Source organism: Gekko japonicus, unplaced genomic scaffold (assembly GCF_001447785.1).
Source record: "Gekko japonicus isolate JY-2015 unplaced genomic scaffold, Gekko_japonicus_V1.1 scaffold2207, whole genome shotgun sequence".
In the NCBI taxonomy this organism is placed as follows: domain Eukaryota; kingdom Metazoa; phylum Chordata; class Lepidosauria; order Squamata; family Gekkonidae; genus Gekko; species Gekko japonicus.
This window is the reverse complement of record NW_015160899.1, coordinates 116,758-133,028: the sequence shown is the minus strand read 5'-3', so window position 1 is coordinate 133,028 and position 16,271 is coordinate 116,758. Positions and strand designations below refer to the sequence as shown.

The 16,271-nt window shown below is 47.4% G+C and overlaps 1 protein-coding gene across 1 annotated transcript in view; it reads left to right on the top strand.

The window, feature by feature from the left end:
* Positions 1-16,271, top strand: part of GTF2F2 (general transcription factor IIF subunit 2) — a 131,689-nt gene that overhangs the window by 100,723 nt on the left and 14,695 nt on the right. The window contains exon 8 of the mRNA XM_015423813.1: positions 4,509-4,652. Within this exon, the coding sequence (XP_015279299.1) occupies positions 4,509-4,652 (144 nt within the window). The remainder of the gene's footprint in view (positions 1-4,508; positions 4,653-16,271) is intronic.

The window sequence follows — 16,271 nt, the reverse complement described above, 5'->3', positions numbered from 1 at the left end:
GGTCAGGATCCTCCAGCTGGCATAACAGCACACTCCCTGAGGAGTGCAGCGACCAATGCAGCGCTAATAAACAGAGCTTCTGTGGAGGAAGTTTGCAGGGCCGCAACGTGGTCTTCACTTTCTACGTTTACAAGGCATTACAAGATACACACCATGGCATCTGCAGAAGCAGCTTTCGGGAGAAGAGTTCTACAGCACGCAATCTCCCTGGAAGAAGATGACAACCCACCCAGATAAGGGACACTGCTCGTGGAGGTCCCATGCAGATGTCCTCCGCCTCAGAGGGAGAACGACCATTGGACACTTACCGTGAGTGGTCCTTCTCCTCTGAGGACAGGAGGACATCTGGGCCCTCCCGCTGTCATCTTTTCTTCCTGTTCTTACTGTTCTTGTTCATTTTTTCTGCTCTATCTTAGTTACAGGATAGAGTGAGTATTCAATCGTTATAATTGTTCGCAGTTATGTTTTTTATAGGGCAAGGTTAGTTTTTCAGGCTGCAAGACTGCTTTCGGAGTCCCAGAACTGCAGTTGGGATATTCCAAAGGCACCAACAGGGGGGGAAAAATCTACGTCCTGCCTCCCTATTGGCACGGTGGGAATAACCCATGCAGATGTCCTCCTGTCCTCAGAGGAGAAGGACCACTCACGGTAAGTGTCCAATGGTCGTTCTTGACAGTGTTAACAAGCGCTGCTAATCTACCAGTTCACACAGACATGTCACTGGTTCTCTTTCCAGTATGTCAGAAGAGGAACCGTGGGAAGTGACATTGCTAGCAGGTGCTGTTATGGGAACTCAAGCAGGAAGAAAACAGATGCAGTAGCAATAATACAGCATTGCTGTGTACAACAATAGAACACAGTTACATTGAGCCCTGTTACAATAGAACATCAGAGCTTATCTAGACTGACCCTGTAGCTCAATATGGGTCTGATTCTGACATCGCCACACACATACCAGGGCACATGAATGTGCAGGCAGACCAACTGAGTCGAGGAGGACTTTGACTGCCCAAATGGGAAATGAATTCTACCTACCTCCCACTCTTCCGCAAGTGGGGGTTTCCTCAGATAGATGTTTTCGCCACCAGGGCGACCTGCTGTCTTTGGGGGATAGTCTCCTCTACCCCTGGTCCAGAGACTTTCTCTTCCTCTTCCCCCCGCTACCTCTGCTTCCGAGGGTGGTGTGCAAAATCATCAGCGACAGAGCGGATTGCATCCTCATATCCCCATGGTGGCCAAGGCAGCCATGGTTCTCAACCATACTGGATCTGTCAGCAGGGATCTACCACCAATTTCCGCCGGTTCAGGACCTCTTGCTCCTATCCAAGTCTCCTCTCCTATACCACGACGTTCCACGACTGAAGTTGACTGCCTGGACAGTGGTATCAACGGTTTTTCCTCCCGCATAGTGAATGTGTTACTAAACTCAAGAAAGGTCACTACACGCAAATCTTACCATTATAAATGGCTGAAGTTTTGTTCCTTTTTGGGTGCTGATGTCCCTCGAGCCGCTTCCGTGGGTCTCAAGAAGGTTTTTGATTTCCTTCTGTCTCTTGCTGACTCGGGATAGTCACATTCATTGTTGAAAGTTTATTTGGCTGCTCTTTCAGCCTACCATGTTCAAGTTGAGGGATGCATACTTTTTTTTGCATCCTCTTTTCTAAATTTTTTTAAAGGGACTGTTACACCTTTATCCTCCTATCAAACATCTTGTGGACCCCTGGGACCATCTCCTGGTACTTCGCCAACTCACTAGAAAACCTTTTGAGCCACTCACAACTTGCGACTTGAAATTGCTGTCGTGGAAAACAACTTTTCTGGTGGCTGTCACTTCGGCGAGGCAAGTGGAGGAAATACTGGCTTTTTAGGCATGATTCTCCTTACCTGTCATTTTTGCCAGATGGTGTCTGTTTCCTATGCTCCAGCTAAGCTGGGAACTTTTATCACAGCTCAGCATTTGTCAAGGCGGATTGTAGGTCTCATCCGCCTCTACTATCTTATTGCCAAGCAGCCATTACCTGGCCCTATCAGGGCTCAGTCTACTCGAGCTGTTGCAGCCTCAACTGCTTTCCTTCAGGGAGTTCCCCTACTGGACATTTGCAGAGCTGCTACCTGGGCTACGCCTAATACGTTCATAAGGCACTACGCCCTTGATGTCCGCAAGAACTCTCGTTCCAACATGGGACGTCACATCTTATCCTCAGCTTTGCAGTAATGACCTGCCAGCACCCTCCTCCAGGTAGGCCACTGCTTGCTATTCTCCCATGGGTGTGAAGCACAGAGACCACATCGAAGATAAACAGGATGCTTACCCATGGGATTCAGTGCACCTGCGCTGGATCAATCAGCATTGTAGCAAGCTTTAATGGATTTTCGCGCCCAGACCTCAGGCACGTGCAGGAACCCTGACCATGCATGCCCAGAGGGGTGGGTGCGGACATCCCGCCAGTTCCTTCAGACCGCCACAAATCAACCCCAATAAAAACATAGAAGCTGACAGCAGCGGGGAAGGAGGGCGGGAGGTGTGAATGCACAAATGACCACTCGAAGATCACCAGTTACAGGTAAGCAACCTCTTTTTCTGCATCCAGTCCAAGAGTTGCTGCAGGACACTGCGAGGGTGCCGGACGTCAGCCCCGGGGCCAGACGAGAAGGGTGACGACAAGAGGGCGGTTCCAGTGGGGATGGGTGGCATAGGGCTCCATGTGTGAGCAAGTCAGCTGTATGGATAAGGAATACCTTCAGCACATCTGCAGCATTTGGGTTTGGTTAATCAGAAATCTCAGGAACACTTTGAAAGTGCCCCTCCCAGTTAATCTAATGCCAGCTTTTTAAAGAAGTTGGTTATTCTTAATATAAAGTACTTTCAAAAGCTATAGCTGGCAGGTCCCGTCACACAAGAGGCCTCCAGATGATGCTTTATGCCCTTTTTAGAAGAACGAAAAGCCCTCTAAAACAATTGACTTCTGGTGCTGCACCCAGCTCTCCGCCCCCGCACTCCTTCTCTCTAGAGTTGCACTGCAGTAGCAGCGCGATCTTTCCATATGGCCCCACAGAATACAGTGGAAAGATCGCGCTGCTAATGTGGCGCAACTCCAGAGAGAAGGGGTTTAAATTTTAAACCCCTTTTCTCTTCGCTTCCCCCCCCCCCCCCCTTGGCAGGCCGGCTGGGGAAGCAAAAAAAGGGGGGGGGGCATCTTCAAAAGCCCCCCCTTCCTTTCCCAAACAAGAAGCAAATCACCAAGTAGGGGAAAGGGACTGGAAATGCTCACCCTCTAATGATTCCCCCCTAGCTCTTTCGTTGTTATCTATCCTATTCCCTAGCTTTCAGACCTTAAAACAGTCACTGTTGCTCTCTTGTGACTGAAGATCAGGGTCAGTTTCAAACAAAACTCCCAGGCAAAGCAGAAACTGTCAGGAAACCTTTAAACAGCAAAAGAATGCATTCTCAGCAGAAAAAAAATGGCAACAGAGGGGTTCTTAGCAAGCCAAAGAAGAGAAGTGGATTTCAGTGCCAGCAAATTCAAACTCAACAAAATGACTACGGGGCACTTAGTGGTGAGAAAGAGAAATAAAAAGAGTGGTATTTTGGATACAGCTCAGCAGGTGATATTAAAGAAGGAGGAGGAGGAAAAGGAGATTGGATTTATACCCCGCCCTTCACTACCCAAAGGTGTCTCAGAGCGGCTTACAAACTCCTTTCCCTTCCCCTCCCCACAACAGACACCCTGTGAGGTAGTAAACAATTAACGAATTAAAGAATTGTTTACTATATGGAACTGTACAATTGTAACTGTATCTTTAGCACACAATGACATTTTTGGAAAAAAATATGCTAAGAACAAAGTGGTTTACATGATACTGGAAGGAGGATGGAGTGAATAAAAAAACCACACTGTACCAAAATAATAATGATAATGATTTAGACATAACTTTTTTCCTGAGGATTTTTCTTCCTGAGGCTCAGTGAAAATGTCACAGGGGCAACCCAGAAGAAATTTAGTAGATTAGGGATGATTAATTAATCACCTGCAACTTTGTTGCAAATGGAATGCACATTTCCAGCAACATAGTTTCTGGGTGATCTAACATACCATACCACTTGGTCCATGGATTAAAAGCAACCACTAAAGCAGCAATCACATACAAACTGTCTTGAAAGACTTTTGTGTACATTTACACTGAATTGGGTATTATGCTAATAGCCTATTAGGTGTGCTAATTAGCTCCTGCAGCTCTTTTTCTACGAAAGCAGCCGTCTGCTGTGTCAGATCCACAGGCAGACAGGGCGCCGCTTGCATGCGCTGAAGTGCCTGGTGGGATAAATCAGATCGACATAGAAACGTTATGGTTTGGCTCATGGCTCAGTGTAGCCAAACTGTTCAACTATCCCCTTCTTAAATCTAACAGTGAAGTGTTCTGTTTGTGCTGTAATAAAACCGTTCACGTGATTGCTCTTCTCTTGTGTGTTGGAAGCCCAGTTTAACTTGTATTCTTTACTTTAACAGATTGAGTATGAAAAGAAGAAGAAAGAAGATGGGAAACGGGCTCGGGCTGAAAAGCAGCAAGTGTTGGACATGCTTTTTTCAGCTTTTGAAAAACACCAGTATTACAATATTAAAGACTTGGTGGACATAACCAAACAACCAGTGGTAAGTGGCTGTTCTTAAAAACCTGTCTACAGTGTACAGTGTACAGTCTAAATAGTATATTTAGGATATATTTCCTCAAAACATGTCTGTTGCATAGTAGCAGCACGTATTTTAAGTACTTTAGGCAGATTAAAAGCAGCACACTTCCCCAGCGTTTAACGATGACATGTAGTGGCCTGTCTGTAGAGGTTGTTGTATGAACTGCCTGTCCTGGGTCTTAAACACAGTAAGTCTTCACACATCAGGGATTCAAAATAACAATTAAGGAAGATAGAATATGGTTCTTGTATCAAACGGGGCGAAATGGTAAGGGCTTGGCTTGGACATACAGTTATGTTGATTCAGTAGTAATCCTCGTAGCACCTGCACATTTCAGATTCACAGTTCAGGCCTTTCAGAATCAGAGGGAAGGAAGACAACGGTCCTTCTCATCCAGCAGTCTGCTCTTGGCCTGTGGGCTCCCGTGTGCCCATGCAGCTCCCTGGCTTGGCACGCCTTCCCCACGCCAGTCAGTGGAGAGGTCCCATCGGGGCACTTTTACATGCATAGATTGGCTCCATCTGTCGAGATAATGTAGTGCTAGAATGCTTAGCTTCTCTTCTTGCCTTGGAACCTGTGGGGCAGGGACCTGTGCTGGAGCTGCTGTTTTCAGGAAGGGTGCCTGAAGGACTGAGTCAAATAGAGGTGATGAGAGATTTTTTTATTTTTATTTAATTTTCGACTTCTATACTGCTCTGACCCCGAAGGGTCTCTGAGCGGTTTGCACAACTGTTTATACCTAACTAGGGCCACATTATTTGTATGGGGGGTGATAACCTACCAGCACCCCGACCTCGGGCTCAGTTGTTGCTCAGTTCCTGGCTCGGCTGTTGTTCAGTCCGTGGCCGCTCTTTGGCGCTTCTTTTCCTGGCACCCGGAACAGGTCTTAATCCGTGGCTCCTTCTGGTGGGCTTCACCCGGTGCTCGGCAACGCGCCAGCCGCAGCTCTGGTTCCATCCCGCAGGGTTCACTGCGCCGCGTCGCCACGCTACCGCACACCACGACTCCGCCTCCATCCAGCCTCGTGCACGCTGGGTCACCAGGGCCAACTCCGCCACCGCCACCACCATTGCCGCCGGCTCTCCTGCCACACGTCCTCGTAAGGAGGAGGGGTGCCCCCTGCCACCTAGGGGCAGGTACCCATTTGTCTACTTGCGTTTTACACGCGTTCGAACCGCTGGGTGGACGGGAGCTGGGACTAGGGCCGGGAGCTGGCCACGGTGGGTCTCGAACAGCCGTAGTGGCTGTTCACTGTTGTTATTGCAGGCGTTTAACTGAAGTTATAGGATTGATGAGTTAAGTTAAAAAAATAATGTCTCCAAGTCCAGATGGCATACTTCTCCAAGTGTTCTTAAGGAACTCAACATGTGAAATTTCAGTAAAAGGGAGGGGTGCCGTCCATCTGTTTGAGTAATTTCAAATGAGACATATAGTGCAGGAAATATGAAGGTCTGTTAAAAAAAAGAAATATAAAATTTGTGTTTGTTAATAGAAGAGCTATATGTACAGATTGATTAGGTGAACGGTACTGGATTGTGAATGCCTTGCAGACTAAAGAGCAAGAATATTGGATTGTGAGATAAGATTATCAAAAAGGAGCGGGAATGGATTTGGAACAGTATTGGACAAAATGTGGTGAATCTATACATGAAAGAGGGTTTTTAAAATTGCAGTTAAGGTGTTTTACTTGTTCATTTACTTCATTTATACCTCCCTTTTCTCCCCAGCGGGGCCCAGGAGGAGCTTACGTAGTTCTCAGCTCCTCCATCTTATAGTCATAGAATCCTAGAAGGACAGAACTGGAAGGGGCCATACAGGCCGTCTCTGCTCAACGCAGGGTCACCCTAGACTCTAGAGCATCCCTGACATGGGTTTGTTCAGCCGCTGCTTAAAGAGTGCCAGTGATGGGGAGCTCACCACCTTCCGAGGCGACTGTTTCCACTGTGGCACAACTCTTTCCTAATATTCAGCCAGTACCTCCCCACCCTTAATTTAAGCCCATGATTGCGAGTCCTCTCCTCTGCTGCCCACAGGAACAGCTCCCTGCCCTCCTCTAAATGACAGCCCTTCAAATCCTTAAAGAGAGCCATCCTGTCCCCCCTCGACCTCCTCTTCTTCAGGCTGAACATTCTCAAGAAGTCCCTCAGCCTTTCCCCGCAGGGCTTCTTGGTCTCCAGGATCATCCTTGTCATATCTTGTATCCTCTAATATTAAATGGTATTATTGGATTGGTACAAGCAAGATGCCTTGATCTGGCTAGCCCAGGCTAGCCCAATCTCATCAGATCTCAGAAGCTAACCATGGTGGCCCCTGGCTAGTATTTGGATGGGAGACCTCCCAGGAATACCAGGGTCATGATGTGGAGGCAGGCAATAGCAAACCACCTCTGAGAGTCTCCTGCCTTGAGAGCCCCACCAGGGGTCACCATAAATTAGCTGTGACTTGATGGCCAAAAAAAAGCCTAGTGAGATGCTGGTGGTGCAAATACTGCAAATACTGTCCATCTGTTTTGGAAATATCTGTTCATTTTGGGAACAAGTATGAATTATTAAAGACACAAGGGGATATGACTTCCCAGTGGAACCCACGTTCATCTTCATGGCTTCTGTGCAGTCCCTCTGCCATGGGGATCTTTCCCACCCAGCCATCCAGCTCACGATGGGCTGGGGAGAGCGCTCCTGATCTCAGTTCTCCCTCTGCCAACACAGAGACGGAAGGCTTTCCTCCCTCCTGCTATACTCACCTCTGGGGGGGTTTCTTGTGATTTCTCTTCTTTTTCAACTTCTCGATCTTTGTTTCTTCTCTCTGGTTCTTTCTATCTCTTTTTTAAAAATAGAACTTTGTTTTTTTCCGTTTTCTGTATGATGGCACTATTCAAAAAGTGTGCTGAATGCGGCCTCAAAATGGCATCGTTGGGTAACCAGGATCATTGTCTCCAGTGCCTGGGTTGAAGCCCATGCTTGCCCGATTTGCAGGCAATTCACTCCAGCAGCTCGCCCAGATCGAGCTTCAAGGTTGAAAGCTGCCCTTGGAGAAAAGGCTCTGGTGGCTCCAGACAAAGATCAGACCCCTGCCAAGGAGTCGGAACTGGAGTGTAGGGTCCTTACCCCCCTTTTGGGATCAGGGTCCATATTGCAACCGGGCCCTCTATCAGCGTCAAAGAAATCTTTGGCTTCGTGGAGTTCCTTGGAACTACTGCCGCAGAAGGAAAAGTCGCAGTCCAAGCATAAGACCTCTCGCACTTCCTCTGCCTAGTCAGGAGTGGATCCATCCTCCACCCAGTGACTTCAGACCCCAACCCTGACCTCGAGATCATCTCCTCCTCCTTCCTCCAATGAGGAGGTGATTGAGGTTCCTCCACAGTCCCCCTCTGCAGCTGCCTCACCCCACCCCGCAGTGAAGCAGCATCGCAGACCTTTAGATGATTCCTTGGCTCCGCACAACTGGGGATCGCCCCCTCCACAGTGGTTCCAGTATGCTCCACCACCCATGTACTGACCCTATGCAGTGAGAACAGCAATTGCTGCCTCCCATGGAACTGAGCCCCCGGCCCTGTCACGCCTCCATCCTTAGGTGGTTCCGATGCTCCCTCACAGCCGTCGCCTGACAAGTACCTTCCTGTTTCTGTGAGGGAGGATCTCCACCTTTATGCCCAACAGTTGGACTCATATGGCTGAGTCCCTCCACCTTGATATGATCTGCTCAGAACCCACTGCTTCTGATCCTGTCCTGAAGACACAGGATACGGGCTTGGTCACTGCTCCGATGCTCCAAAGCTTACAGTCCTCTTGTGGATTAAAAACTGGTTAAATAGACAATAGAGAGTGAGTATAAATGGGCAACTTTCACAGTGGAGGGTGGTAAGCAGTGGGGTACCGCAGGGATCAGTACTCTGTCTGATGCTTTTTAACTTGTTTATTAATGATTTGGAGTTGGGAGTAAGCAGTGAAGTGTCTAAATTTGATAACACGAAGTTGTTCAAGGTGGCGAGAACCAGGGAGGATTGTGAGGCACTCCAAAAGGATCTGTTGAGGATGGGCGAGTGGGTGTCAACGTGGCAAATGGGGTTCAATGTGGCCAAGTGCAAGGTGATGCACATTGGAGCCAAAATAAATACACATTGATGGGGTCTGAACTGGCAGAGACTGACTAAGAGAGAGATCTTGGAGTCGTAGTAGATAACTCAATGAAAATGTCTAGACAGTGTGCAACTGCAATAAAAAAGGCCAACACTATGCTCGGGATTATTAGGAAGGGAATTGAAAACAAATCAGCAAGTATCAAATGCCCCTGTATAAATCAATGGTGTGACCTCATTTGGAGTACTGTGTATAGTTCTGGTCAGCACACCTCAAAAAGAATAATATAGCATTGGAGAAAGTGCAGAAAAGGGCAACTAGAATGATAAAAGGGTTGGAACGCTTTCCCTATTGTTAGCCAAACTGTTTTATCTACAACAGATGGCAAACTAAATTTAATATGGGTTCCTGCTAAAGTTTACGGAGGTCCGATTCGCCCCAAGAATGCCCCAGTGAGAGAGTCAAGACTGGTGAATGCAAATCAATTTGTCTTTTACTGAAGAATATCAAAATCGCATACACACAAAACAGAATCTCACACACATACAATCAAGTTCCTTAGAAGTACAGAAATAGAAAAATAGTTTCCTTTTACTTATTAGGTAGGTAGGTACACGGTTTATACTTATCTTTCCTAAAGCCTTGTCTGTTGCGATGAAGAATTGAGGGGTAAAGAAAATAGAACCTAGGGGTATTTCTAACTCACACTGCCAGAACCAGCTGGCAAAGTGTGGACCTCCTTGGCTGCGCACACCAAGAGATCAAGAATAGACAAAGGGTTGTTGGATAGAAAGCTGGACTTTAGGGGATAAAAGTAGACAGAGGATGATGAAGGGTTTGCGGCTTGCAAAGACCCAACACATGGTCTTCACTTTTTATAGTGAATCTTAGGGGTGGTTGGCAACCTTGCCATCCTGGGATCCACCCACTTGTTAGTCCGTCCCATCCCTACATCTTATTGGTGCGTGCAGAGAGGGCGGTAACTCTAAGGGTTGGGCCAATATTGAAATACTAGATCTAACTCAGGACAAGCCATCTGGTCAGGTGTGAAGCCTCAGCATCAAGACATCTCCTTGAAGTGCAGATAGTGGCTTTCCCAGGCCATCAAAGCAACATCTGCCAGGAAATGGCAATTCAGATGTAGATCAGATCCGTGTATTGCGTGACATCCAGTCCTCTGGGAATGGGGGATTACTTGTCTTTAAGCTGTGGTTTCTGCTAACAATGGCGAAATGAGCTTCTTCCCCTCAGGCCAGGATCTTGTATATCTACAAGCTTCATTAACATGAAATGCAGGTAGCACTTTCTCTGTGTAACCTTTCACAACAAGTGATTCAAGCAGCTTTCCCTAAGCCCAGGGTGTATGTTTATGCACAGTTCATGTAAAGTTTGTGTGTGTCAGCAGATATAAATCCATAAGCAGCAAATATCAGTCTTTTTCTCAACACTATGAAGAAAGGTTAAAGTGCTTTGGGCTCTTTAGCTTGGAGAAACGACAGCTGAGGGGTGACATGATCGAGGTTTATAAGATGATGCATGGGATAAAGCAGGTAGAGAAAGAGGTACTTTTCTCCCTTTCTCACAATACAAGAACTTGTGGGCACTCCATGAAATTGCTGAGCAGTCGGGTTAGAACGGATAAAAGGAAGTACTTCTTCACCCAAAGAGTGATTAACACATGGAATTCACTGCCACAGGAAGTGGCGGCTACAAGCATGGACTGCTTCAAGAGGGAACTGGATAAACATATGGAGCAGAGGTCCATCAGTGGCTATTAGCCACAAGGTATAGGTTAAGTGATGCTCTGGGTTAAGTGATGCTCTGTCTTCTTGGTGCAGTGGGAGGGCTTCAAGTGTCCTGGTCACACTGGTGGACCTCCTGATGGCACCTGGTATTTTTGGCCACTGTATGACAAAGTATTGGACTAGATGGGCCATTGGCCTGATCCAACATTGGCTTCTCTTATGTTCTTATGTTAATTTGGGAAGCAGCAGTTGAATGCAGCACATTGCAGACTCACCCAGTAGGTCCATGGTCTCCTCTGCTGTGGTCCTGGCTTCAGTGCACTTCCCTTCCGAACGATACTAAGGCCAGCATCTTCCCTTTGAGGGAAGGGACTTGTTCGTCTCCCAAATGGATGGCATCTTAGACTGTCTGCAATAGAACAAGGTAACTGCAAGGTCTCTTGGCATCACTGGTCCACTTGCATAGACCTTCAAACACCGCCACTTTCCGCAGCAGGCGACCCACTCGCAGTCTTCTGGATCCTGCCTGCATCCCCCCCTCCTGCTCTGATCCCTCCCCAGGCTCCTCGTTCCGGCACTCGCAGGGCAAGAAGCAGAAGGGTCCTCCGCTCTCCCCTTGCGAGACCTCTGGCCGGGGAAAACCCCAGTCGTGACTGTCCCTTCGGCCTGTGCCTGCTTCATTCAGCCTGTCTCACTCCCTCACTGCTTGGGAGTCGGTTACTTCTGATGCTTGGGTCCTCAGCATTGGCGAACAAGGATGTTTTCAACAGTTTTGTGTTCCACTTGCTGGTGCATGCCAACATGCAGATGGACAAACCCCACTGCATTCTAATGGCTCGCTTCTGGCCCCAAAGAGTGTGGCTTCTGACAGTGGGGTCCCTGTCCAAAGGCTTTCACTGGCCTCTGCCCCTGGTGGGAGAACTCCTTCGCAGAGGGTCCCTCTTTCACCACGATGTCCAGGAGGAGGAGGAGAAGAGTTAGGAGGAGAAGATATCCCGCCCTTCACTCCCCGAAGGAGTCACAGAACGGCTTACAATCGCCTTCCCTTCCTCTCCCCACAACAGACACCCTGTGAGGTAGGTGGGGCTGGGAGAGCTCTGAAAGAACTGTGACTGACCCAAGGTTGCATCAGCAGGTGCAAGTGGAGGAGTGGGGAATCAAACCCAGTTCTCCAGATTAGAGTCCACTGCTCTTAACCACCACACCAAGTCTTGCATTGCCAAATGGTCTAGGTTCTCCCTCTGGTTGAACAATATAGTTCAACAAGCAGGATGCAGGGGGAAAACCCACGGTTTTGGGTTTGGTGTAGTGGTTAAGTGTGCCAGTTTGGTGTCGTGGTTAAGTGCGCGGACTCTAATCTGGGAGAACCGGGTTTGATTCCCCACTCCTCCACTTGCACCTGCTGATGCAACCTTGGGTCAGTCACAAGCTCTGGCACGGCTGTCCTTGAAAAAGAGCAGTTTGTGTCAGAGTTCTCTCAGCCCCACCCACCTCACAGGGGAAGGGAAAGGGGAGGGGAAGGGAAAGGAGTTTGTAAGCTGCTCTGGGACTCCAAGTGAAGGGCGGGGTATAAATCCAATCTCTTCTCTTCTTCTCTTCTCTTGTTGAACTATATTGTTGAACACCTGTGTCATGACCCCAGGGGATCTCCACCTCCTGCTGCCGCCACCCTGGACTTCGGTCCCTTGAGAAGGCCCAGGGTACCCTCTCAAGCCCCATCCAAAATGCCCCTTTTACAGCCGAGAAAACATGAGCATGATGACCAAGGCGGAGAAACAGTGAAACAGAAAGGGTTTGTTTTTACAGTACTGGCCTGGGGAAAAACAAGACAAGACAAGGTGCTTTAAAAAGATATAGCAGTGGTTAAAAGGCAAAATAAACAGAATCTAACGCAGCTACCTATTACTTTGCCTAACTGGTTACTACTTCCAGGCCCACAGCCTGCCTAACACTCAAGCTGAGCCAAGTGGAGGTTCTTTTCCTCTCACCAGACCAGCCTGTCCCCACAGGAGACCAGGCCGCTCCGCCTGAGGGCCCACTTGGCCAGGTCTCAGTCGCCTTCTGCCACGTTCCTTGGCCATGTTCCCCTGGACAGCATCTCCAAGACGGCCACCCGGTCTTCATGTTCATCAAGCTGTCCATGGTTGACGTTGACTCCAGACAAGCTGGGCTATTCTCCCATGTGGGACTGCACAGGAGCCACGAAGGAGGACAACAGGGTTGCACTTCTGTGCAGGCACACATCCCTCCCTCCTTTCCCCACTGTGATATCCTTGTGCCCACTGGGCCCTTCCATGGCGGCAATGAAAGGACTGAAGGAAGGGAGCGCTCGCCCCACCCTGTCACACGCTGGCTGGGCAGGAAAGAGCCAGCCCATGAGGGGAGGGGGAGGGGGCTCCGAATCTTCTAGGAAAAGATCACTGCGGGCCTGGTGGGTGCCTGCACAGAAGTCCACTCGATGAACAACAGTGACAGGTCAGGGTGACCACATAGTTAAGATTCCTCAGAGGACGTCTGGGTACCAATTATGTAAAATTAGTTACTGATCTGATAGCCTTTGGAAGAATGTGTCTTGCGAATCTGTAGAGATCTAAAAAACCCCACTCCTTGATGGATTGGTGCAAGGGAGTAGAGATACTCCTGGCAAAGCTGACTTATTAAAAGAGAGAACTCGGACAACACCAGTCACATAGATTTACTTAAAATTGGGTGATATTAAAAAGAGGAAGGGCAACTGGTTTTATTTGGGACCTTGTGAACAGTTCCGGTCCCCACACCTGAAAAAAGACGTTGCAGAGCTGGAGAAAGTGCCGAAGAGGACAACCAAGGTGACAGACACGGCTGGGGCATTTTTGAAAATGAACCTCCTCAGGCATGACCCTGAGCCTCTTTCCCCCCCATAAGTAAGAAATGAACTGTGACAAATGTATATTCTTCACTGTTAAACATTGACTGGGGATGTGAGGAACCTTTCCTACTGTTTCTGCCTTGCTAAATAGTGACATTGCTCATGTGTCTGCAGGAGCAGGGGGGTCAGTCACTGCAGGAATTGTGGCTTCACATAGCAGTTTGGAGCATGACGTTACTGAGTCCTTACAAAAGCACAAGGACTTGGCTTAATTGTGCATTTGTTCTTCTGGCATCCCAGGCAAAGTGTTGAGTGTCTGGCTTTACCTCATTATAGTTTGTCGGTGCAAAGGGCCTTGTCATTGTACTGGGCTACCAAACTATCGTGCCTTTTCTGTAAACAGAATTATGCAAAACACTACATCTAACAAGATGCTTCTCTTTGGTGGGTAAGAAGAATCTGTGGAAATCTATTATTACAAGCTCAAATTGTCCCAGGTTGGTAGAAATAATCCCTTTCTCTGAAATGGCCCTATTTTGCAGATTTTTTGATCCACATTCAGTGGCCATGTTCACAATTAGACATAATATTTGAGATGCTATTCCTACAGCTTGCCACGTACAGTTTTTGCTCTGGAGAAATGACAGTTGTGGATATTTATTGCATCTCTGCAGTTCGGTCATCTTCACACTTCTGCAATGTCTACTGAGAAACTAGCTGACCAATGTTTTTAGTGTCTCTGTGTCGTCTATTAATTTTATTAGTAGAGACGCCAATGTTGGATCAGGCCAAAGGCCCATCCAGTCCAACACTCTGTGTCACACAGTGGCCAGAAATACCAGTGCCATCAGGAGGTCCAGCAGTGGGGCCAGGACATTAGAAGCCCTCCCACTGTTGACCCCCCCCCCCAAGCACCAAGAAGACAGAGCATCACTTGCCCCAGAGCCCCTAGCTATACCTTGTGGCTAATAGCCACTGATGGACCTCTGCTCCATATGCTTATCTAATTCCCTTTTGAAGCCGTCCATGCTTGTAGCACCCACCACTTCCTGTGGCAGTGAATTCCATGTGTTAATCACTCTTTGGGTGAAGAAGTACTTCCTTTTATCCGTTCTAACCCGACCGCTCTGCAGTTTCATGGAGTGCCCACGAGTTCTTGTATTGTGAGAAAGGGAGAAAAGTACCTCTTTCTTTACCTGCTCTTTCCCATGCATAATCTTATAAACCTCGATCATGTCACCCCTCAGTCGTCTTTTCTCCAAGCTAAAGAGCCCTAAGCGCTTTAACCTTTCCTCATAGGGAAAGTGTTCCAACCCTTTTATCATTCGAGTTGCCCTTTTCTGCACTTTTTCCAAAGCTATAATATCCTTTTTAAGGTGTGGTGCCCAGAACTGCACACAGTATTCCAAATGAGGTCTCACCATTGATTTATATAGGGGCATTATGATATTGGCTGATCTGTTTTCAATACCCTTCCTAATAATCCCCAGCATAGCATTGGCCTTCTTTATTGCAGTCACACACTGTCTCGACATTTTCAGTGAGTTATCCACTACAACTCCAAGATCTCTCTCTTGCTCAGTCTCTGCCAGTTCAGACCCCATCAATGTGTATTTATATTTAGGATTTTTGGCTCCAATGTGCATCACCTTGCACTTGGCCACATTGAACCCCATTTGCCATGTTGACGCCCACTCGCCCATCCTTGACAGATCCCCTTGGAGTGCCTCACAATCCTCACTGGTTTTCACCACCCTGAACAACTTTGTATCATCCGCAAATTTAGTTCTTTACAGAAGTAGAAACAGTTTAAAAATTTCAAAGCTGAGAACTGGTGTGGGAGGAAGCGGAGGACTGCAATTCAAATTGAGAGTGGGAGAGCGAATGTTTGTGAAAAGGGCAAACAAAGAAGAAATTTAATTTTTTTTAAAAATCCCTGCCTCATCCTCAAGACATTCACTTTCCATCAACACAGTGTATCCCTGTCTCTAGCCTTTTAAAGATTGCATGTTCTTCATGTTCTGCATTTTATATAGGTAGATTTTTTTTTGTGCAGGATTTGGATTCCTAGGAATTCAGACAAAAAATAAATCCTGCCAACGATGAGCAGGCTGTAGGTGTCGAAGAAGGGTGGAAATGTCGATCAGAGAGGCCAGAGGTAGCTGGGAACAGGGGGAAAAGATCCCTAAATCCCTCCTCCTAGCAGCCGGGCTCTGCCTCTAATGTTGTTTGAAAAACAAGGAAAGGCTCTTTCCACATCAGCTGCTTCTTCTCCTTTGTTGTGGTAAACAACTGATCACCCCCCATTTCTGAGCATTCAAGTTTTGTGTAATTTATTACTCTTCTTCCTCACGTTCTTCCAACCTCGGAGACATCATTGTTGTTTTGTCTTTTGCATCTTTACAGTGCAAAGTAAATGCACAAGACCCAGTTCATTCTGGTGGTGAGGGGGCTGGGCTGCCGTCTGGGAGACTTGGGTTTGGATCCCTGCTCAGGCATAAAGCTCCCTGGGTGATCTTTGGCCAGTCACTCTCTCTCAACCCTAACCTACCTCACAGGGTTGTTGCAAAGAAGGGGTTGTATGCTGCTTGGACCTCATTAGAGGAAGGTTGGGGGAAATGGGATACACACAAAAAGAAATTGAAATAAACAACTCATAAAATTCCTGTATAATATTACTCAAATTAAACGACAGTATCTATGAAATACCATACAGACCACCAGTCAGATCTATGAGAAAGCAAATATATTTGATATCTCCAAAATCTATCCTTCCATTTGTGTAGAATCTTCATCTCTTAACTTGGTCACTCATCTGGGCTGTTATTGATCTAAACCACCTTTTGACCAGACAGGGACCTAAGGCAATTTTTAATAATTTACTAAATAAATCATAGATAATACAAAT